The sequence below is a fragment of the Helianthus annuus genome, chromosome 3, assembly GCF_002127325.2.
Source record: "Helianthus annuus cultivar XRQ/B chromosome 3, HanXRQr2.0-SUNRISE, whole genome shotgun sequence".
Classification (NCBI taxonomy): domain Eukaryota; kingdom Viridiplantae; phylum Streptophyta; class Magnoliopsida; order Asterales; family Asteraceae; genus Helianthus; species Helianthus annuus.
Genome location: NC_035435.2, coordinates 153,076,672 through 153,101,294, shown reverse-complemented (window position 1 = coordinate 153,101,294; position 24,623 = coordinate 153,076,672). Strand labels below are relative to the sequence as shown.

Sequence of the window (24,623 nt, the reverse complement as noted above, 5' to 3'; positions counted from 1 at the left end):
ATCGTGCAATAATACAATATTAAAAAAAAACGACAATAAATAAATAAATAAAGAAAAACAAATACCTAATAGATTTGCCTTCTTCAGTTTTTTAAATCTTGAAATCGTTTTATCACATCGTCGTCTTTTACTTCATGTAAAAAATCCTTTTCGACCGCACAAACCACAACATTGTTCAAAAATTCCGGGCTCATTCGATTGCGTAAATCCGTCTTGGCAAGCTTCAATTTCGAAAAACATCTTTCAACGGTTGCGGTTGCAACCGCTAAAAACAAACATGGCCGGCCCTGTGGGTGGGCGGGGAGGACCACCGGCCAGGGCCCGATATTTCAAGGGGCACATTTTTTATGAAAAACCCCGATATGTATATGTAAAATATTTTTTTAATAGGGTACACTCATACAAACACCAAGATAGACCCCCTTGCAAAACTATTCTTATGGTTTAGATTAGTTATTAACCCCTTTGGCATTAGGTTTAGACCTTTAGTGAGCCAAATACCCAATTTCGTTAAGGCCTAAGGGCACATTTTTTCGAGCTCGAACAGGGTACACGAATTCTCAGGGTCAGCCCTGAAAACAAACTCGAGTTTTTTACCATATAACATTATAACTGGTTTGGGCTAACATATAACATTATAACTGGGCTTTAATAACAATTGGTTGAGCTTATTATTTACAATCTTCATTATTGAATGTAAGCACTTCATAACTGGGCTTTAATAACAATTGGTTGGGCTATATAAACTGATTCGGGCTTATTATTTACAACTGCAATTTGGGCTTAAAATTTTTAGGGGTGTCCTCGTAGTTGTTTAGGGGTGTCCTTTGTATAAAAAATCGAAAACAAAATGAAATTTTACACTACCGGTACAAAGTTGAGCCGTAGCCCGTGCTACGACCGGTATTACATTAGGTCCGCCTCTGATTGACACATGTTTCCTTACTGTAGAAAGAAAAAGAAAAAAAAACAAAGATCTCCATTCTCTAAAGTAGTCATGAGTCAATGCCACCAAAATAAGACAACAATATCAAAGTTTGTGAAACTTGAAAAAGACTAGACGGATTTTTCATTTTCTCATTTTTTTTTATTTTTCCAGTTGGCCTACTTCAATCTTTCAAATTTTTATCAATTTTAAAATTCAACAATTTAGTCAGAATTCTCCTGCCGTTGATGATCCCACTGTTTCTCTCTCATCACTCTCTCTCTAAAACAATACCACCGGCACCAATTCTACCTGCCGGCCAACATCCCTCTCTCTCTACACTCACCGGAAAATCTCACCGATCACATCTTCATTCTCTCCTATTTCTCACACCGGTACACGTCATCCCTACGTCACCTACTTAAACACAACTATTTTACAATTTTATGCATAATTTCGTTTATTTATTTATTTTCACTTTAATTTCAATTTTGCAGGTTCAATCTACGCGATTGAATCGGTGAAGTTAAGATTTGTTACATCGGTGTGGTGGATTTAGGTTTTTGAAGTGAGTTTGTTCACTTTGTTGAGATTGATTGACTGATTTTGACTTTTGGAAGTTGAATTAGGGTTTCTAGGGTTAATGAGTGATTGATTTGGTGAGGATTGACTGATTTTGACTTTTGGAAGTTGAATTAGGGTTTCTAGGGTTAATGAGTGGTTGATTTTGGTGAGGATATTGAGATGTCGAATTCGAAAGTGGTGTATGAAGGATGGATGGTGAGATATGGGAGGAGGAAGATTGGAAGATCGTTTATACATATGAGGTATTTTGTTCTTGAGTCAAGGTTGCTTGCTTATTACAAGAGGAAGCCTCAAGATAATGTGGTAATTGTTAGTTATTATGTATAGTTTTATGCTAGTTAGTGATTATTTCTGTAGTATGTGATTTGTATATTGTCATTTGTTTTGGATAGCAGCAACATTGAGTGAGGATTAATGTGTTATTTGTTTTCCGATAGGTTCCGATTAAAACGCTGGTTATTGATGGCAACTGTAGAGTTGAGGACAGAGGGTTGAAGACTCAGCATGGACATGTGAGCATCCTTTTAGTCAATCTTGTTGATTGTTTTATAGTTCATATGTTGTTTGGAACTTGAAAGTGTATGACCTGATATTTTAATAATGCATGTGTTGATATCACTGGTTAATATAGAGATACGGAGAATGACAAATATGTGAAGAGAGTCAAATTAACAGTAATGAAGTCAAATACTGATATTAATGAAAGTGGTTTCTGGTGATATTCATGAATTGATGGTCACTGGATGCCTTTTTGGTGTTAATTGTCGTAATAAGCACCTGTTTTTGTAAACTGTGACTGAAAATTTGCGTGTTCTGAAAATTCGAAAGTATGTTTCTTCATTATATATGATCCAAAGGGCTTAAATTATGATCAGAACTCTACATACGTACAATTTTTGGTTTGATTGTTTATTTCGTAAGAAGAGTTCTGATGAATACATGTGTATGTTTAGGTATGCATAACCTTGATGACAAAAGATATTGCCTACATAAATGAAATCAACATGTTCTGAAAAGCCGAAAGTATAAACATAAACAATTGTAGGCAGTACCTTTGGTCTTCAAGGTTATGCATACATAAACACACATATGCATGCGTCATTGTTACCCTCTCCTTAAGTCCACATGATATTTTTGGTATATATTCTCTTCTGATGTTTGTTTAGATTCTTAGTATAATGTGATTGCAATCCATTTTTTTGCACTTTATTTAAATGATGGAACATGTAATACTTTCTTTCAGCTTTATTGGCCCATTATGTTGATGTTACTTAACGTATTCTTTTTTGCAACAGATGGTTTATGTTTTATCGATTTACAACAAGAAGGAGAAATACCATCGGATTACGGTACACGAACTTTATCTGCCTTTTTAACTAGCATAAGTTTCCTCTGTTTTTGCCAATTCTGTTTCATCTCTACCGGTTCTGAAGACTTGATATTTTGTTATTAAACATATTTTACTTTTATCTTCCCTTGAAAAATGGAATGTCTTTTGGTGTTTTGTTGGTTTTAAAGTTGTATTATTAAAGGATGCAACTTATTTTATTTTTGTTCAGAATTTCATATAAAACTGTTCTTCTTGTTTTAGATGGCAGCTTTTAACATCCAGGAGGCACTTATCTGGAAAGAAAAAATTGAGTCTGTTATTGATCAGGTATATCTTTTTACAAACTAATATCATTGTTAGCACACAATTTTTTCTCATCTTTTGTCAAATGTTTGTAATCTTTTACCTATGTCCTTGTGAAAGCTAATGTCTTCTCAACAATTTTCAGCATCAGGAGTCACTAGTTGCCAATGGGAATAAATACGTTTCTTTTGAATATAAGTCTGGGATGGATAGTGGAAGAAATGCTTCTTCATCAGATCAAGAAAGCCAGTAAGTAAAATTCATATGTAGTTTGCGCTTTATCACTTAGTTTTTAACCTTTTCGTATTACATGGTTATTTTATCTTCTTATATATTACTCCTTGATTTGTAGGTACAGTGCAGCTGAAGATGAAGAAGATTCACGGCCAAGTTTGATGCGAAGAACAACCATTGGAAATGGTGATTGGTTTTCTTCCTCCTTTTACTTGTTTTTTTACTTATTTAATATTTAATATCTTTTGATAGGCCCTCCTGAATCTATTCTGGACTGGACCCAAGAAAGTTCAACATTGGCAAGCCAGAATACCAACAATCAAGCATTTTCAAGGAAACATTGGCGGCTTCTTCAATGCCAAAATGGTTTTTTCTTGTTCCTTCAAAGAACTTTGAAATTTTAGTTAATGGGAAATCTGTATCATTTACTATTTCTATGATGTAAAATTGCATGCAGGACTTCGTATCTTCGAAGAGCTTCTAGAAGTTGACTTCCTTGTATGAGTTATTTTCTTATTCATCCCACCACTCGTAGGATAATATACACAATTAACAGAATAACGTCTAAGTTTTATTGTTATCATTGCAGCCAAAGAGCTGTAGTAGGGCTATGAAGGCTGTTGGTGTTGTGGAAGCCAGCTGTGAAGAAATATTTGAGCTTGTAATGAGCATGGATGGAACACGCTCTGAGTAAGCTTTCTTTTGTAATATAATATTTCTAAATACGTATTTCTGTTTTTTATTTATGTCTTATTGTTTGTTTCTTGATTCCCTATTGTGCAGGTGGGATTGTAGTTTTCAAGATGGTAGCTTGGTTGAGGAGGTTGATGGACATACAGCAATTCTATATCACCGGCTTCAGCTCGATTGGTTCCCCACGTATACATTCTTGCTCTTAGTGCGTGTGTTTTTCTAGGTTATGTAGTTTGCGAAAGCCGCACTTACACATGTTCCAAATTTCGATAATTGTAACTGATGACGAGTTAAACAATAACACTTATAGAAATATGATGCTCAGAAGTTCATTTATCAATAAATAATGCTGTTGGTTTCAACAACACTAGATATCAAAGGTCAATTCTGAACTATTTGAAGTCCAAAATAACAATTTATGTGTTGGTTTCTGTTTCAGATTTGTGTGGCCACGCGACCTTTGTTATGTACGGTATTGGCGCCGAAATGATGACGGGAGTTATGGTTAGTGCATACTTATTCCAAGTATATATTGCTTAGTTTTTTCAAGTTTATTCATCTTTTAAATGTTGAGGTATGTTTGTTATCTGCAGTTGTACTATTTTGCTCAAGGGAGCATGAGAACTGTGGTCCACAACCTGGATATGTGCGCGCTCATATTGAGAGTAAAATCTTTCCCTTTTGTAGCTAAATAAAGTTTTAGGTTCTTCAGATTGATGACATAATTACAGTTGTAATTTTTGTAATATATGTAATTTAGGTGGAGGGTTTAATATTTCGCCTTTGAAACCCCGAAATGGACGGCCCAGGACACAGGTTCAGCATCTTATGCAAATTGATTTAAAGGGATGGGGTGTGGGTTATGTTTCATCGTTTCAGCAACATTGCTTGCTACAGATGTTAAATAGTGTTGCTGGTGAGTTGCATGTATATCATATAAATAACTAAAACTGAATTTTTTTGAATGAGTCGTTTATTTTTTAATTTGATTGTTGATAATAGGCCTGCGGGAATATTTTGCTCAAACTGATGAAAGGATTGCTCCACCTAGAATTCCTGTTATGGTTAATATGGCATCGCGTTCTGTCCCTACAAAAAAGTCACAAAAGATCAATTTGACATCTGTTCATAATCGAAGTCAATCTCTTGATAATGCTGCGAAAATGATGGATGAATACTCAGATGAAGATGAAGATTTCCAAATCCCTGATGAAGAGGTGGTAAACGGGTTACATCATCTTTTTTATTGTTTTAAGTTTTAACATTATAGCTTATTCTTATTTTGTTAAACATTCAGGCGTATGCCATTGAGCAGGAGACCAAACGCACCGGTAAGTTGAAATATAAGAAAATATATCATATATTCTGAATTTTACAGTTTACTTATGATGCAATTTACATATTTGTAGCCTTTGAAGAAGAACCTGTTGTTGAAATTGATTTATCTCTTTTTTCGGGTAATCTTCGGCGAGATGATAACGAAAATAGCCGTGATTGTTGGAGAATTTCTGATGGAAACAATTTTAAACTTCGTAGCAAGCGCTTTTGCTATGATAAGTCGAAGGTCTATTACCACTTGATTCCATCACATTTATGTTTTTTTAGTTTTTAAATATTTTTCCAATATCTCTTGCTTCCTTTCTAATTCTTGTTAAACATGATTAAAGATGCCTGGAGGCAAACCGCTTATGGATCTTGTTGCTGTTGACTGGTTTAAAGATACCAAGCGAATGGACCATGTTGCTAGACGCCCGGGTTGTGCCGCACAAGTATGTTTTTAAATTATAGTAATTACTTATTTTGGTTAAGGTTGAATTTCTAAAATGTATAACCACGTAAAATAGTTTTTGTGTGTGTTATTTATTCTTATATATTTGGCATTTATCTTTAGGTTGCCTCTCAAAAAGGACATTTTTGCTTAGTGTTTAATCTTCAGGTAAGCTGTCTAAACATGTCAAATTTTTATAATTTACATGTTGTTTTGTTAAAATAATAACATTCTATTACTATAGGTACCTGGTTCAACCAACTACAGCATGGTTTTCTACTTTGTGACCAAGGAATTAGCAGAGGGCTCTCTCTTGCAACGGTTTGTTGATGGTGATGATGAGTTTCGCAATAGTAGGATGAAACTCATACCATCAGTCCCTAAGGTAGTGTTTGATCAATTATTTAAATCGTTGTATTCATATATACACAATATTCTTATAATAGTATGTCCTTACATGTTACCCAACCCGACCATTGTGCCACCTGTACTATGATGTAATCATTTTCTGACATACTGGTGAATATGGCAGGGGTCCTGGATAGTGAGGCAGAGTGTTGGAAGCACTCCTTGTCTTTTGGGAAAAGCGGTTGACTGCAACTATATCCGTGGTGCCAATTACTTAGAAGTAATATTCCTTTTTTGTTTTTTTATTCTAATGCGTATTGACAAATAGACAAATACGTTTGAGCATGTGGAATTTGTTTTTCTGACTTGGCAGGTTGATGTGGACATTGGTTCTTCTACTGTGGCTAATGGAGTCTTGGGTCTTGTAGTTGGTGTTATCACTAGCCTCGTGGTTGACATGGCTTTCCTTGTACAGGTATGTCTAAGTCTAACACCCTACATCTAACATCATTTTTTATAAAGTGCGTTGACCTTTAATTTAAATATATCAGAAGACTTCTAAAAGACATTCACAAGAAACTTATCATCTCAAACAAATTTTACCATCATGGATTTCAAATACAAGTTTCTTTTCAATTAAGGGTGTATGAAGTTAACTCCAAAGCCAAATTTTAAAATACATTACAATATATATAATAAGTAATGAGATAATGTTATAGTTCTCCTCGGATTCTTACCACGATTCTATGCAGATTTGCTACTTGAATTGAAACCACACATTACACGCGCTTAAAGAAATACTAAGTGAATACATAGAGGGTTAAATACCTAAATAAGTTAGTAAACCCATTAACGGTCTCAAAATCAGGCACTATATCAAACAAACAAGGCCATGTGATTTTATATTACATTGTTGTGTATTTTCACTCAAAAGTTTTCAAAAAGACCGGAAAATTACACATAGCCGTGTCCCGTGTCCCTCATTCAAAAGTTTTTTTTTATTTGAATAGCTAGTACTTGGTTTCTTATACAATGGACATACAACATACTAATGATCAAACATTATCATTTTCATTAAATTACAATATAACGCAATTCGAATTGTAAATTAATTATCAAAGTTTTTAACTCTTAAGACTTCTATTTAAAAGATATTTTTATGTGTGATTCAGTTTTGTAAATCCCTGTACTCACCTTGATCAAAGCTAAGTTCCCAACTTCTTCAACTTTTTTGCTAGTTTCTTAAAATTACAAAATTTTCACATACAAGCATTCGTACATGCAACTTCTTATCAACCAATCCTCGTTCAGCTGGTTGGCATAACATCCTATTGATGGGTTAATAGTACAATTGACCAATGCTTTGGGTTTTTAACACGTTGACCCATCTTAAACCCATTTTCACCAAAATTCCACTTTTAGTTCAAATTCTCCACCTAACCTTTTAAACATACATCGGTATGTATTTTTGACTGATTAGAACTATAATTATAGCTTAAATGACCCTTTAATTGGTCGAAAGCACTTTTAGGTCACAATTTGTAGAAGTTGTCAATTTTAACAATATTGCCATTCTTCAGTGTTTCATTTCAAAACATGATTTGATTTATGTAAAAATTTCTAATAGTGGTATTAAAAATGTTGAAGCAATAATTTGGTGTCAGTGTCGAAATTCCAAGAGTTCTTTGTGTTGTTTGCAAGCATTTGACCGAAATTGGTCCCTGATTATGCTCATAGCCTCATATACCCCTTTGGCACTTAATTTCAAATTTCTTTCATTTTGAATTTGCCAATACTACGATATTTACAAACTTTATCCTTGAATTTCTCAAATAGTTCACTGTTTCCTGTCTTTTTCTAGTGTAAATTGTAATATCAATAAATTTTACGTTGGAAATTTCGAGGTGTTACCGGTCTGCCTGTCAAATACACATTTTGATAAATAACTTTACTGAAAAGAACATGGGCCAAATGGGTTGAGTCTTCCGAAGTTCAAAATTTCTTTCTTAAAAAAGGTTGTATTTTTACAAAATAAAAAATAATGTAAGCTATAATTTGTTTTTGGATCGGCCCCGACGAACAGTGGCATAGCCAGGATTTTGCCTTTGGGTGGGCCAAATCAGTCAATGGGCTATAAATTTTTCATACTCTGATATATGTACCTACTGCAAATAATTATTGGGGTCATATAACTTGGCTATGGTATAGGCCCAACATATTTCCATCCATAAATGACATCGTGATTGTTTAATGCTTACTTTGTTCTAGTGGCCGTATCATCTAAAACTATATGTAGTATTTGGCAACTTTGCAAAAGCAACCAAGCACACAGTATCTAATACCTATTGATATGTAACACAGGCAGGATTAATGGAAAATATGATTTTTATTATAACCAATATAATTAGCCCTCAGTTGTTCATTTCCTTTTTTCTTTCAGGCAAACACAACCGATGAATTGCCAGAGCGACTTATAGGTGCTGTTAGAGTTTCCCATCTAGAGCTAAAGTCTGCAATTGTTCCCAAATTGGAACCAGATCCAGAACCATAAACTGATTTGCTTTAACGCGGTTTGTTCCAGTCTAGCTTCAAAATCGATTGGGGTTTTTTATCCTCACAGTATAGCAATATATTCGGGGGTTTTTTATTATCAGCAGAGTAAATTTATTTTCGAGGTTTATCCAAATTTTAGGTACATAAAGATTGTCCTGAAATCTAGCAGCAACAGACTTGCAGGCCAGCAGGTAGAGTCAAATTTTCTTTACTTTTAGAAGTTTTAAGTTCGTATGTCGTTTCATAACCTGTTTTTGGTTCTATTGGCAGCAAACTGAGTGGACAATGTAAAGTAATTACTTTAAAGATAATGAACATCAGAAGCTGGAACATGACTTTTGCTTTCATAGACCAAATTCATTTCAATACTTTCAAGATACACTTGTAAGTGCTGACAGTTTTCTTACCTTGCGTGACCGCCCCCAGCCACACACACACCCAGAAAAGGTTAGTCTTGAACTTTATAGGTTTTGATCCATTTCTGTATGAAAATAATAATGAATCTGAAATTTGTATTTATTTATACCACACTCGGTACATAGCTGTGAAAGTTAGTAGATCAAAAGTTCTTGACTCGTTAGAATGTTGAGAAAGTTCATCATTTTAAGTTCATGCATATACAACCTGTATAACCATTGTTCGGGTGTTCATATGGTTATACGGGTATATATATATATATATTGTTCGGGTGTTTGTATAGTTATATGGATTTGAATTTGGAAGGAAAATATTTTTGGTAAAATGGAGGGTTGTATAGTTATACGGTATATATATTGTTCGGGTGTTTGTATAGTTATACGGTATATGGTTTTAAAAAACTGTTGAGGCGTGCGTCTTGAGGCGAGACGCCCAAAAACCGATTCTGAGGCGCCTCAGGGGGTGGGTTTCTATTGTACATGCGCCTCAAAAGGGCTGAGGCGCCTCAGGGGTTTTTTATATTTGTTTTTGACTTTTGTGTCAATTTCAAGCAATTTATGTCTTTTTTTTGTTTGTTTTTGATGATTTTGATGATGAATTTAGTTAGTATTATTAAGTTTATAAGATGTATAATTTTTATATTTGTTTTTTAGTTCCGCCTCGGGCTTAAGCCTTGTTTCGCCTTGAGGCTTACGCCTCGTGAGGTGAAGTGAAAACGCCTCGAAACTCGTTTCCGTTTTTTAAACCTTAACCATAGGTACATGTGTATTGATATGAATAAAGGGCAAAATAGTCTTTGTACCAGGCAACTGAGAGTTGTAAAGTGTAGCGTTTTTCAAACGTTGAGGATGTAGATTGCAATAAGTTTTTTATGGGCGTCTATAGTGATTTTGTGTCCTTACCAAGGGGTTGTAAATTGAGGTTTACTCTTTTATAAATCATGAGTTTGACATAAAATTCCTTTAAAGAATCTTTAATATAAATAAAATCACCGTGATAATATGTATTCTTTTAACGGCAATTATTACTACACTCTTAAATTTCACCAAATTAATTTTACTTTAACCCATGCTAGGATTTGAACCTTGTCTTCTCCCCAAAGCTGAAATGACTAACATGTATTGATGCGTGTGCTGAGATGACTAATATGTATTGATGCGTATGTCCTGAAACGACAAAGCAGCGGAAATAAATTAAATTTACATAGGGAGTGGACCATAGATGTTTGAAAAAGATTCAAGTTGTTGAACCATATACATCACATGCATACTTTTAACGGTTTTTTTTTGGATGCTTTTAGGCTTTTATTTAGTGGATTTCGTGAAATAATTTGAGTGACGTGATCAGTTGGATTATTGTCATTAAACATGTAAATGATTGGAGTTCTGGTGTAAACGATTATTAACGCTATAATCACTTCTTTCGACACGTAATCGGCTTTTAGACAATGATCATACCAGATTGATCAAGTGAAAGCGAATGTGAGTTCTGCAGATTTACAAAGTAGGAAACAAAACAAGTTTGTATATGCCTAATTATGAATCAATCGTTTTACAAATGATAAGTTGCATCATGGACACTTAAGGAGGACATGGCACCTAATTCAGAAGTGGTAAGTATAGCGGAAAAGGTAAAGTAGGATGGTTTGAGTATGTGAAGAGGAGACAAATAACAGCCCAGTAAGAGTAGTGTAAACCTTAATTGTGGAAGGGTTGAGTAGAGGTAGGCTTAAATTGACTTGGGATGAACGGATTAGGCTAGATTTGTCAGAGTTGCACATCTCTAAGGATATGGTCTAGGATAGGAGTTCCTGTATTAGAGGATGATACATAGGTGTACAAGCTTTGTTATTAGAAGCTTAGGTTTTTCCTACACTTTTGATGGATTTTACATGTGACTGTCGTCTTCCTGTATTTATGTCTAAATGTTGTTGCACGAATCACGATGCTATTTTTGTATCTGTTTGACTGTTCTACTTCCTCACCACTTTCTGTGCTTTTTGGTAAATGTCTATTTATATTTTTTTAGTCTGTTTGTTTTGGAGTTGGAAGTCACTCTGGAAGCAACCTTTCTATCCCTAGGGATAAAGGTAAGGTGTGCTTACAACTCACTCACCCCAGACCCTATTATTTGTGGGATTTACCGGTTATGGTGGTTGTTGTTGAGCTTGGCATCCTTTGTGTGTGCCAAGTATAAATAAGATATTGGTATGAATAGAAAAAGTTGCACATAGGATATCTAAGTATGGAAAACTCAATAATTTGTCATAGTTATGAATAGAAAACGTTGCACATAGGATATCTAAGTATGGAAAACTCAATAATTTGTCACAGTTAGGATGTATTAGCTTAGTATGGAAAACTCAATAATTTGTCATAGTTAGGTTGTATTAGCTTTTACGTGCTTGATAGTGGCATGCCTCGCGACATAGTTGTTATAGTCTACATTTTGTGGTTTGGTTTAGGCTAGAAAAGTGTAAAAATAATATTTTAGGCATGTTGTACGAGGACAAGATGCCTAAAAACTTAAAAACATTGTGAAATTTAAAACAAAACTAGCATTATTATACGCGCTTCGTGACCGGGACGGATCTTTTCACGGGCTAGACAGGGCCTCGACCCCCTTGTTTTTTTTTGCCTCGTAGTATATATTTTACAGATTTTTTTTATGTAGTGTAAAATATTAGATTTTGAGAGCCCACCCCCCTTTGATTCTACCGAAAAATAAGAACAAGATCCGCCAATGGGCTTAAGTAAGTTATTTATAGGTTTTGATGTTTCATATATGGCAAATCGGTAATGGGCTTAAGTAATTTATAGGTTTTGATGTTTCATATATGGCAAATCGGTAGTCAAGTAAAAATGACGCCATACTCATTAAAGGCATACATCATCCTAAATAAGTAATGGAACACGAATATAGTTTCTAGGTAAATGGAAGGAGAAAACCCCTTTTCATATATACGAAATTATATTTTGGGAAAAAAATTGTCCTCACATTTACTAGACGTCACACCAGATATACAAAAGTTTTGTGATTGGTCTATAAAATTTGAAAACTATATGGTTATACATTTGATGTCTCATCTTTGACTACGTTATTTCGTTACTCTCTCATGATCTGGTTATATATTTGATGTCTCGTCTTTGAATTTTAGTAAATGCAATAACGCCGGGCTTCAAAGCGACGCTGGCTGGGCAACGCCAAACCAACGCCGACACGCAGTGGGCTAGCCAGTGTTTCCTGGCTTCTCTCACCCCATAAACGCCCCCGCTCCCCGCAGCCTTATAACAGTTTTAGTTGAATCGTAATTTGCTACATAGGTGCAAATAAACTAGGGTGTAACAGCTTGTTTCATACGATAATAATTAACAAACAAATAACATTGTTAGTAGGAACACATAATTTCCCTTGTTACACACTTGAAGCATAGATAAATAAGAATTCAACCTTTGAAATGAATCAAAGGAATTGCTTGAGATAATCCTCCACCATAAGTGTCTTTGAGTTTGATATCTGGGTAGAGAATACAACCTTCTTCAGCATCATCTCCGATCTCGAAATTCGTCAAACAGCCTTCGTAAAAGAAATGGTAATAATGAGTCATCGCGGCTTGCTCAACACAATCTTTCTCTTCAAGTCCAAACATATGATGAAAACTCAGTCTATTTTAGTTACAAATAACATATTTTCATGTTACATAAGGCTCGGATCAGATACCTTTTATGCTATCCAGAAATTCTTGTTCAGAGAGGGATGATTTACGGAGCTCTTTTCCAATGAGCTTCTCCCAAAGTTCCACAACTTCCCTTTGTGAAAGAATGTTTGCTGGATCGTCAATGGTTTTGATGGTATATGCTGCTATATCATCTTCATCCACAAAAATTGCTAAACAAACATCATGTCGTGTTACATATATACAATTAGTGGGAGTCCCTCGTGCGTTGCTACAACAAAGTTACGTACCCACGCGAAGCCGCAGGATTTCGGTTGTGGTATTGGTGCGGTTCATTACACAACCGCGCCACCCAATATAGCAACCAAAAGAGAAAACTAAAGAAAGATAGTCGTGATATGCCAAAAAGGATATCAACACTATTAGTTTAAGCGAACGGTTACCAAAAAATGAGTATTGATGCCGAGTCCGATAATACCGATACAAGTACTAGGGATAAGCTTGGTACCATATGAGTACCGAAAATCGCCAAAATTGGGTACTGGTGCCGAAAATGTTCGGTATGGTATTTGAAGGTAAAAATTAGTACGTATGTACCAACCCGAAAGTTGCGATCCCGAAACGCCAAAAAGTTGGTACTGAAGTTCAATCAGTACGGTACCATGCAGTATCGGTATTTTTCAGTACCAGTACTGAAATGCTCATCCCTTACCGATATCGAGTCTGATAACACCGATACAAGTTCCGATATCGGTATCGGTTCGATACGTCACGACACTAATACAGTATATGCACTCACTATAGCTTATAATACAGAAAAAAACACTATATTTTGAATACAACTCCGTTTTCAACAAAATTAATACCGGAACGTCAAGAAAAATAATTAATGGGCAAAATCACAAGGGAGATGTGTTTCCTTTTTTTCTCCATCCACCGACAAAATAGACACCTTTAGTTATGCTAAACTCACCTTTGGTCTAAGGGGTATCAAGGTGTTGATAAGATTTTGTCTTTTCAAATGATGAGCGTTTAATCTCTTTATGAACAAAAAATGTGTAGTTAGTAGTAGAATTAGAGTGTGTGTTTTCATGCTAAAATAAATAAAGGTTAATTATTTTCATGCATTAGTGCACAAATATGGTTATGACTTACATTTCTGATTGCCATCTCCAAACAAGACTACAGAATCCCTTGAAGGAAGAAAGATGCCAAATTGGCACAACCCTCCAACAAAGTAGCCGGCGAAGCAATTCGCTGATACATATGTGAACGAGATCCTCGCATCTTCAATGGCTCTTCGAACCGCCATTTTCTCATCAAAGGCCCCTCGTCCTGGTTCCATTGCATTTGCCATTTGTGAATCGTGATGGATCCGTACCAAACTCTGACGGCAAAAACCGCTATTAGAACATTAAAAGATTACGTTAGATCATTTGTATTCAAAAAACCAGTTGTTAAATATGATAACTTTTGTTATTTTTGGCATTGAATTTTAGGGTGAAGCTATACAAACACCACATACGCTACCGACATTTCACACTGGCCAATATAATGGCAAAAAATGGTCATGTAGAGACGTATGACGTGTTAGACTGACACATTTTACACGCCATAATGTTTTATACAGGCCGTGCGAGTTGGTCAGGGCCGGCCCTGAGCATAGGCTGGGTGGGTGCCGGCTCAGGGCAAAAAACGTAAGAGGGTACGTAAGTTTTTTTTTTAAAAGAGATATTGGCATCTAATAATCCCTACTAGACGTCATTGGCCACTGTATTTAAGTACTCTAAATAGTTTGGGTTGTGCCCTTATTTCCCTAAAGAGAAAAATATTCAAGGTGTGTAGAAAAATGAAAAATGGTTGTAGTTATATTCTAACGTGTTCATAGACTAATCTTGTACTATACACATGCAAATTCTCTCTCACATATTCATTGCAATAAGTTAAAACTATTTTGAGTCTTATTTCTAGATTAAAAATACTAAACGAAATCACCGAGTGAGTTTCTATTTGACCAAACACATGTTGAGAGTGACATATGCTCAAAATGAAAGTGTAGTCTTTCTTTCTTTTAGATAACAACCGACATTTCTCCAAAAAGACCAACATTCATAAACCACAAAACTTATTAAAAACATGGACATAAAATTGCTAGTGGGTCAACTCGACCCAATTCATCCCACATTAAATTTGCATGTGTTGCCAACCAAACTTGATGACCAAATCCTTGCAAATAAAATATAACCTTTTAATGAGAGAGAACCTTTTAAATGAAAAATATGTTGTTCCATTTCTACCATGTATTCAGGTCTGGTAAAGGTATATGTAGTAGTATCATAAGAAAGTTCTGGCAAGGCATGAATTACTATAACAAATCCTTTTATTTATTTATTTATTTATTTCTTTTTACCTACCAAAAGAAACTTTATTCCTAAAATAAACAACCTTTTAGCCAGTAGCAGCTAATGAGAGGAGTACAGACACATGTTGAGAGTGACATATGCTCAAAATGAAAGTGTAGTCTTTCTTTCTTTTAGATAACAACCGACATTTCTCCAAAAAGACCAACATTCATAAACCACAAAACTTATTAAAAACATGGACACAAAATTGCTAGTGGGTCAACTCGACCCAATTCATCCCACATTAAATTTGCATGTGTTGCCAACCAAACTTGATGACCAAATCCTTGCAAATAAAATATAACCTTTTAATGAGAGAGAACCTTTTAAATGAAAAATATGTTGTTCCATTTCTACCATGTATTTAGGTCTGATAAAGGTATATGTAGTAGTATCATAAGAAAGTTCTTGCAAGGCATGAATTACTATAACAAATCCTTTTATTTATTTATTTATTTATTTATTTATTTATTTATTTCTTTTTACCTACCAAAAGAAACTTCATTCCTAAAATAAACAACCTTTTAGCCAGTAGCAGCTAATGAGAGGAGTACAGAACAACTAAGAACCATACCAAAGGCAACATAAGCATACTAAAATAAATTTAAACAAATCCCAGCCCACTAAACCTGCTCCAGTTCTCCATGCTCCATGCTAGTGGTGTGCACGGTTCGGTTCGGTTCGGTTATTAGCATTATCCGTAACCGTAACCGAAGTCATCGGTTAATCGGTTCGGTTAATTCGGTTAATTTGTCGGTTTTCGGTTCGGTTCGGTTAATTTTCGGTTAATAACCAATCCAAACAAGAGATAATTTTTTTGCTTAAAAATACATGTAATGGAGGTATAAATACATGAAATAGATGTATAAATACATGAAATGGATGTATAAATAAATGAAATGGAGGTATAAATACATGAATAGATGTTCAAATACATAAAATGGAGGTATAAATAAATGAAATGAAGGTATATATAAATGAAATGAAGGCATAAGTAAATGAAATAAAGGTATTATTACATGAAATGAAAGTATAAAACATGAATACATGAAATAGAGGTATAAAAGCTAGAAATATATAAAAAAATAAATGATTCGGTTCGGTTCGGTTAATTTCGGTTAACCGATGGTAAAAAAAATATCCGTTAACCGACTTTCGGTTAATTTCGGTTCGGTTTTGTCGGTTTTCGGTTCGGTTTTGGTTAACGGTTCGGTTATTGCACACCCCTACTCCATGCTTTATGCTCCACGCTGAGGCCCGAGACGTTGCTCTTTTCAACCATCCAACAGACAGATCTAGCAAAACTGCACTCGACCAAAACTTCTGCAACAAAGAAGTAGTTATATGAAAGATGGGATAAAACTTGAAGGAAGTGTCATTAACAAAATACAATTAACGAAATGCTAATAGAAAAAATAAATGATGTATAGTATTTAAAAAAGCAATTCGTAAACTGGTTTGTGAAAATGAAGTAATGTAGGTTATTGGAAAAGGAACATCTAATATATATTAAAATGAAGGGGAATTTATTTTAAGAATATATAGCTATTTCTTTGGATATGAATAAATATTAAACAATAAAAAGCGGAAATAAAGAATGAGATACAAATAAATTAATATGAAGGTTGACTAAATGGTTTTTTTTTTTTTTTTTTGAAAAATATCATACTTGCTAAAATATATTACGTATTTTTAATGAAGTAATAAAGGAAAGTATACGAAATGTTGATTTAAGAAAAGGAAATTAAAAAAATATATAATATATGGTATATTATGTATTATAATTGTCAAAAGTTTCCTAACTAAATATTTTGAATTTAACCACCATAAAGTTCACATTAATTATATTAACGATTAATTAGAAAGTTTTGAAAAAAATGGTCAATACAATATAAGTACTAATTATATAGAAGTTAATTTTAAAAAGTTCATAACTGACGATAAAGTATGACACTATTATTCTTATTGATCGTGCATTAATTGAAAATAACTGACGATAAAGTATGATAATATAATTAGTTGTTTGTCTAACAAATAAATAAAAAATAAAGAATTTATATATGATAAAGTACCTTCTTTTTTTTTTCGGTACCACAAATTGACCAACATCACCTCTAGATTTCGGCATGGCCTAAACAGGTAAATGAATACATAATTAAGTATCATTATTGAAAACCAAATTCTATCAGAAATACTCACATCAGAGACAACTATGGAGGACATACTCCGGTCAGAAGCAAAAACATTTGGTTTTCCTCTAGGATCAACCTAAAAAACATAAAACATTAAACATATTAATATATAAGGAATTAATGCAATTGCATTATATCATACTTAAGTCAGCAGGTATACATGAGATTTATTCTTCGGTATCAAAAAATTATCCAGATCCATCTCAAACTTGCTCTTGACCTGAAAAAAAGTAAATGTAAAAATAAAAAAAAGGTAAAGTAATCCAGTTAATTTCATAAAACTATAATTTACTAACTGAACATAAACCTTTGAAGTTTGATTTTCATCACCAACAACATTTGTTTTCTCCTTCGGGTCAACCTAAAAAACATAAAACATTAAACATATTAATATAGAAGGAATTATTGCAATTGCATGATATGATACTTAAGTCAGCATGTATACATGGAATTTATTCTTCGGTATCAAAAAATTATCCAGATCCATCTCAAACTTGCTCTTGACCTGAAAAAAAATTAATGTAAAAATAAAAAAAAGGTAAAGCAATTCAGTTAATTTCATAAAACTATAATTTACTAACTGAACACAAACCTTTGAAGTTTGATTTTCACCAACAACATTTGCTTTCCCCTTCGGTTCAGTTTCTTATCCAAATCATCTTTGAACTACATATAAGGGAAAAAAATGGTATAACAATCTAATACGAATAATAATTAAATTTAATAAAATAAGAAAATAAAAACATTGACATAAATTTACCTTCTTAACGTCTTCCATTTCAAACAGAGATGAGAAAAACTTATCAAACTTGGAGTCATCAATATCCTACACAAATAACAATGGACAGATAAAATGTAAGAACACAACAAATATATATATATATAATAAGGTTTGTTAAATTAGATTAAAATATAGGAATTTACATTGAAGACAAACTCAAAAGTTGCAAGCTGAAATTTGTCATCTTCACAATCCACAACAACACCTTCCTCAACATCAGTTCCGGCAGTACTAAACTTCTGCTTATGTTTCAACTAAAAAATAAATCACAAATACCAACCGTGTTAAATTCATGATCTACTTATAAGCTCGCGTTAATAAATAAATAATAGTAAGATCTATAATACTAACCGCAATAACCAAATCATAACCATCATCACCATAAATCGAGTCACCCAAAACAACTAAGTCAACCTTCTTGAATTGAATTTCAGTACCGGTTTGATGATTAAAGACAGAAACCTCGAAAGTTTTATATCCAGCCGTTGCAAAGACAAAGGTAGACCGCCTGTCTAAGGCAAGATCGTTTACCATCTCAGAACATCCATGAGTAAAAACACAGTTGTCAGATAATCCGTCCATCTTAACGTTCCAAAATCTATCTCCTACGTAAAGAGTTGATTCACCACCTTTGAAATTTTTGCCATAAAATTGCCTCCAAAATTCATCAGCCATGACCTGAAAAGGTAGTGATAATTAAAATTAAAAAACCAATATACAGATACAAAAGGATATTCAACAAACTGATTTTATAATCTATACTACTTACAATAACGTCATCCTCAGGTATGATTTTGGAGATAAAGCAGTTTTCATGAACACATGATTTAAACACTGAAACAAAGAATGATGATGGTCCAAAAGACTGAAACAAAAGATAGTCATTTTTTGTTATAGAACTGTCCCGAACAACTTTCGTGAAGTCGTCACCAAGTAGAGGGCCCAAAGCAGTTCTTTTCAATCTTACAAACCATATGTTGTTGCCATCAACAATCTTAACAGATTCCTTGTAAGGTGGTTGCTCTCCCCACATCATTGAAGCAAAGTCATTAGGTATTTCCTATGAGTTGAAAACAAAATACAAAAAAAAGGAAAACATCAGTTTGAATACAATATGTTTAGTAATCATAAAACCAATAAAGATACCAAAAAAATAGGATCATCGTCCTCAATCAGCTTTTAGAATGAAGGACTGTTCTTACTCGGATCCATACCTGCAAATTAATTATGAACGATTTTAAACACATAAAAAACGGTAAATTATTTATAGAAACAAACTCATAACAGCGGGAAAACATATAAAACCAAAACAAACAGCAAGGGATTCAAAAAAAGCAACAACATTTATTTATATAAATAGATACCTTAATTATGGAAAGCCATATAATACTAAAATTTAAGGAAATAACGAAATCTTTGATGGATTGATAATTAATACATATTAATACAGTACAAAATTTATTAGTAACAAAACAAAGATATTCAAATTTTTAAAAATATCATAGTAAGATTTGCAAAAAAAAAAAAAAAAAAAATTACAAAATTATACACATCAGCATAAACAATGAAACCTAACATTATATCGGATCAAAAAACACAAAAACAACGATAAAATTATACTCACCTTTTGCTGTTCGAGGAAGATTCACACTCCTGCAGTTGAATAAAATTTACGGTTTATCATTAAAAAACAAAAACCATAATAGTAGAAATCAGTATGAACATCACTTTTGAAGACATCAAAAAATAGATCTATTCATAAACATTAGAATCGGACAATTTAAATAATCATCAACAACACAAAAAATACATATAAATGATCAAAAAATGTTGCTACTAAAGATTTAATAACAATCTAATCTTGTTTAAATACCTGCAGAATAAGTGAAATGATCTACAAAAAAAAGAACAACAAAAATCATGCAAATCAGCCGAAAGGGTTTTGAACAAAAAAACGCTACCAAACGATCGAACAACATAAATAAAGAGTATTTCTGTTAGATCATGTAGTTTACCTTAGATATGTGAAGGTTTCTTGCTTGAATATTTTGATCGGAGAAGGTAGGTAGAAGAGAGAGAACAGAGAGAAAGAAGTTGTTTGTTTGAAGATGATTATGAACAATAATTGATTCTAAACAATATATAGGATCCATATTAAAGTTGGGTTTTGTTGGGAAACCTGAAAATACCCACCCAACCAATCCGGATCCCGCGTGGATATAAGCTTTTGGTTTGTGTTTTGTCAAAAATGGTTTGTTTACAAAGAAATTACATGAATTCCCTCCCAAAATCAACCTCTATTAAACCAATGGATGCCACATAAGCAAAATGGCTCCACCATTCAAAGACAAATGGCCCAAATCATCTCATTTATTAATATACTCGGTTATAACCCGGAAACTTTCCGGGTAGGAAAATTTAATTTACAATAAATAAAAGTATATAAATAACATTTTTAACCTCTAAAATATCCTCTTTCCCTTATCTCCACCACAAATTTTTAATTCAGTTTCTTAAAGTTTTTTCTAGTTATAAAGAGCCATAAAAACATACAAAAGCAAGATGAGTATAACTTAATCGTTTGGTTTCAAGTATAACTTAAGGGTACTTGGATCTTGTATGTTAACTTGAAATTACAAAAATACATTTTCAGTTAACATACAATATGGATGGAGTTAAAGCCAGGGATCAAATTGGCGATTAAGTAGTGACCTTCGTTTAAGAACTCGTGAAGCTTTAAATAACTTTGAATTATACTTATACATTTTGGTATTAGTAATATGTAATGCATCTTTTATAAAACAATTGTCGTTTATTTAATACGGGTCTTACAATGTTATACACAAACTTGTCATGTATTTGTATCTATACCATAGGTATTAATGTATATGAATTATAATGAAAAAATATTTTATAAACGTATGCAACAATTAAGAATTAAATGTTAACATATGTTTAGGAAAAAAGTATCGTAATATCATTAAACTAAAAATAATTTAGATATCGCGTTTCCGATATAGCATTTACTGCTCGATATTTCCGGTATGTAATTGACTCGTAATAAGACATTAAACATTATTATATTCATTCTTCACAACAATCGAATCTCATCATCACATGTTAAACCAATACAAAATATAAAATCATAATTTTGATATTTGAATTTAGTCAAACCGTAATACACATAAAATATAGTCAATTCGGAAAGTATTGAATGACAATTAACTACTAAAATATAATGTAATTTACATTTTTGAAATTTGAATTGAGTCAAACCGTAATAAACATAAAATTTAAAATACGGAAAGTATTAAATGGTAATTAACTACTAAAATAATAAATAAATCATCATTCTGAAATTCAAAATGACTCTAACCGTAATAGAGATAAAATAAAATATAAGGAAAGTATTTAATGGTAATTGAGCACTAAAAATATAATATAAGGAAAATATTTAATGGTAATTGAGTACTAAAAATAAAAAAAAGTAAACTATCATTTTGAAATTGAATTTGAAATTGAGTCTAACCGTAATAGACATAAATTCTAATATATGGTACATTACATAACTATTTGTTACAAAAGTTGGTGTTAAAAATCAAAACTATATAGCTTGAAACTTTTAACTTACACCTTAAATGTATTATTAGAGACATGGATACCGTCGGCTCTTCTTCGGCACTATTGTCATTGGTAGAGGTGCTATGAAGATTTAATAGCTTATCGTAATCACCAAGATTTAGATAGATAGGTGAAACACGCACGTGAGGACGGTGACAATGAAGTTTAACACATATGCCAATTTTTTTTTAACCATAATACTTCTTGTTGCTAATTTGAAGGTTAAAAGTAAGACGTTTGGTTTTTAAAAACAACATATCATTTAACTATCAAATACGTTAAAATAGCAATAAATACCAATTAAGACATGGAGTCATACAACAATTATAATTTACTTTTAAGACTAAAATTTACTCCCAGCCCATTGCTATCACCCACCAAAATGTATTTGTAGAAATTTATGAAGGAAAAAATGTTGTAATTTCAAAATAACATCAACAACTATATTGATACCAGCTTGCAGTTACCGACACCAGAGCTTGTTCTCAGATAGGAGTGGTCTTAGCTGCAAAATGGTATCTTTAACTGCAGCAAAAAAAACTTACAATAAATACTCAATTCAAAAGAGAGCAATCTATTAAAAGGCCGAGAATTGTAATATATTTCACTAAGGTTGAGATTAGCATAAGTGTTCATATTGTCTCGTATGCTTCAAAGCAAACGGGTAATCGGCTTATTACACTTGCAAGTAAAAAAATGCTTCACCTGAATGAAGTGGGTCAAATCACCAAAGAATGGATGGCTTTGTGTGTAATCAACATTACTCTCTTGTTATGAGTCCAACTGATAACATGACCACAATTAATAAAACAATCATGATATGGACTTATATAACCTAGATATGGTAAAAAATTATTAAAAGATGATAAAAAAATATCAAATGATTACCGGTAGACTTACCATCCTCTCTCTCGACAAAACGCAAATCATCAAAGTTTGTGATTGTGGCCAAAGATTCAACTTTCTTACCATCCTGCAGGTAACACAACAATTTAAGTTAAAATTGATAAAAACTGCATAGTCATTAAAATAATGCTTTCAGTTACATCCAAAGTGGATCCAGGATGGGTCCACTGCAGAAACCTGCCATTATAACTCTTTAACGGACGGTCAACAACGGGGCAAGCTTACCGTTGACAACGGCGGTTCATGGTTAATGATGCCCAACCACCAAAGATGGTGATTAACCTTGGCCCACACCAGATCTCCCTCATGAAATTGGTTCTCCATTGATGGATCTTTCTATGATTCGCTTTGATCGAAAGAAATCACAAATTTCAAACCTTTATTTTCTCTCAATGCCCAAATCTCTCAGCCTCGAGATATCCGTCTCGCTGTGTTGCTCTATGCTCTACTCATATATTATTTGGCACCCAATATCATGCTTTATAGGAGGAAAAATTCATGTCAATAACTACAATAAATGAATAAAAAATCAGTGAATTAACCAACTGAAAAGAAAAACATCAGTTTAAATACAATACAAAAAAGAAAAACATCAATTTAAATACAATATGTTTAGTAATCATAAAACCAATAAACATACCAAAAAAATACGATCATCGTCCTCAATCAGCTTTAAGAATGAAGGATTGTTGTTACTCGGATCCATACCTGCAAATTAATTATGAATGGTTTTAAACATGTAAAACGGTAAACAATTTATAGAAACGAACTCATAAGAGCGGGAAAAAATATAAAACAAAAAAAAGCAACGGTTTCAAAAAATGTAAAACAATTTATTTAAAGAAACACAATCAATATTCCGGAAAAATATATCAGAGCATAAATTAAATTAAATTAAATATGCAAAATTTTTAATAGATTGGTAATTAGTACAATACAAAATTTATTACTAACAAAAAAATACAGTCAAAATAAATCAGCATAATCAATGAAATCTAACATTATACCGGATCAAAAATTAGCAAAAAAAAAAAAACAATAAAACTAAAATTACCTGTAAAATTGATCAGCCATGACCTGCAAAGGTAGTGATAGTTATAAATTTAAAAACCAAAATACAGATAGAAAACAGTATTCAACATACTGATTCTATAATATATACTACTTACAATAACGTCTTCCTCAGGTGTGATTCTGGATATAAAGCTGTTTTCATGAACAAATGATTTAAACACCGAAAGAAAGACTGATGATGGTCCAAATGACTGAAACATAAGATAGTCATTTTTTCTTATACAACTATCCCGAACAACTTTGGTGAAGCCATCACCAAGTACAGGGCCCAATTCAGTTTTTTTCAGTCTTACAAACCATAACTTGTTGCCATCAACAATCTTAACAGATTCTTTGTAAGGTGGTTGCTCTCCCCACATCATTGAAGCAAAGTCATTAGGTATTTGCTATGAGTTTAAGACAAAAAAATGAGAAAAAGATAAACATCAGTTTACTTTAAATTTGATTAGTAATTATAAAACAAATAAACATACATAAAATAATGGGTCATCTTCCTCAATAAGCTTTAAAAATGAAGGACTGTTGTTACTCCGATCCATATCTGGAAATAAATTATGAAGACTTTTTAAAAAAATATAACGGTAAACTATTTATAGAAACAAACTTATAATATCGGGAGAAACTTCTAAAACAAAAAGTAAAAACAAACGGTTTCAAAAAAATTTTATTTTTAGAAACACAATCCATATTCCGAAAAATCATATGAAACACTAAAAATTTACATAATCTTTAATGGATTCAAAATTAATACAATATAAAATTTATTGATTGTGTAAAAAATGACTGTAAAAACAAAACGGAGCATAAATAATGAA

General features: G+C 32.8%; 1 protein-coding gene across 2 annotated transcripts; it reads left to right on the top strand.

Annotated features, from left to right (window-relative positions):
• The first annotated feature begins 962 nt into the window (after window positions 1-962).
• LOC110930106 (protein ENHANCED DISEASE RESISTANCE 2) lies at window positions 963-9,340 on the top strand. 2 transcript variants are annotated; one of them, XR_004888627.1, is made up of 25 exons: window positions 963-1,320; window positions 1,423-1,813; window positions 1,948-2,022; window positions 2,806-2,859; window positions 3,102-3,167; window positions 3,289-3,392; window positions 3,496-3,563; window positions 3,630-3,743; window positions 3,835-3,875; window positions 3,967-4,067; window positions 4,161-4,256; window positions 4,510-4,574; window positions 4,664-4,735; window positions 4,831-4,986; window positions 5,073-5,287; window positions 5,368-5,401; window positions 5,480-5,634; window positions 5,738-5,839; window positions 5,962-6,006; window positions 6,083-6,223; window positions 6,371-6,466; window positions 6,560-6,661; window positions 8,627-8,756; window positions 8,879-8,930; window positions 9,010-9,340. XR_004888627.1 is itself a non-coding variant. In XM_035987601.1 (23 exons), exons 2-23 carry the CDS (start codon window positions 1,670-1,672, stop codon window positions 8,735-8,737), a joined length of 2,157 nt encoding a protein of 718 aa, XP_035843494.1. In that variant the 5' UTR covers window positions 1,156-1,320; window positions 1,423-1,669; the 3' UTR covers window positions 8,738-8,758. The 2 variants fall into 2 exon arrangements, 1 of the variants encoding a protein (XP_035843494.1); XM_035987601.1 differs by lacking the exons at window positions 8,879-8,930; window positions 9,010-9,340 and having other exon boundaries at window positions 1,156-1,320; window positions 8,627-8,758.
• The last annotated feature ends 15,283 nt before the right edge of the window (window positions 9,341-24,623 follow it).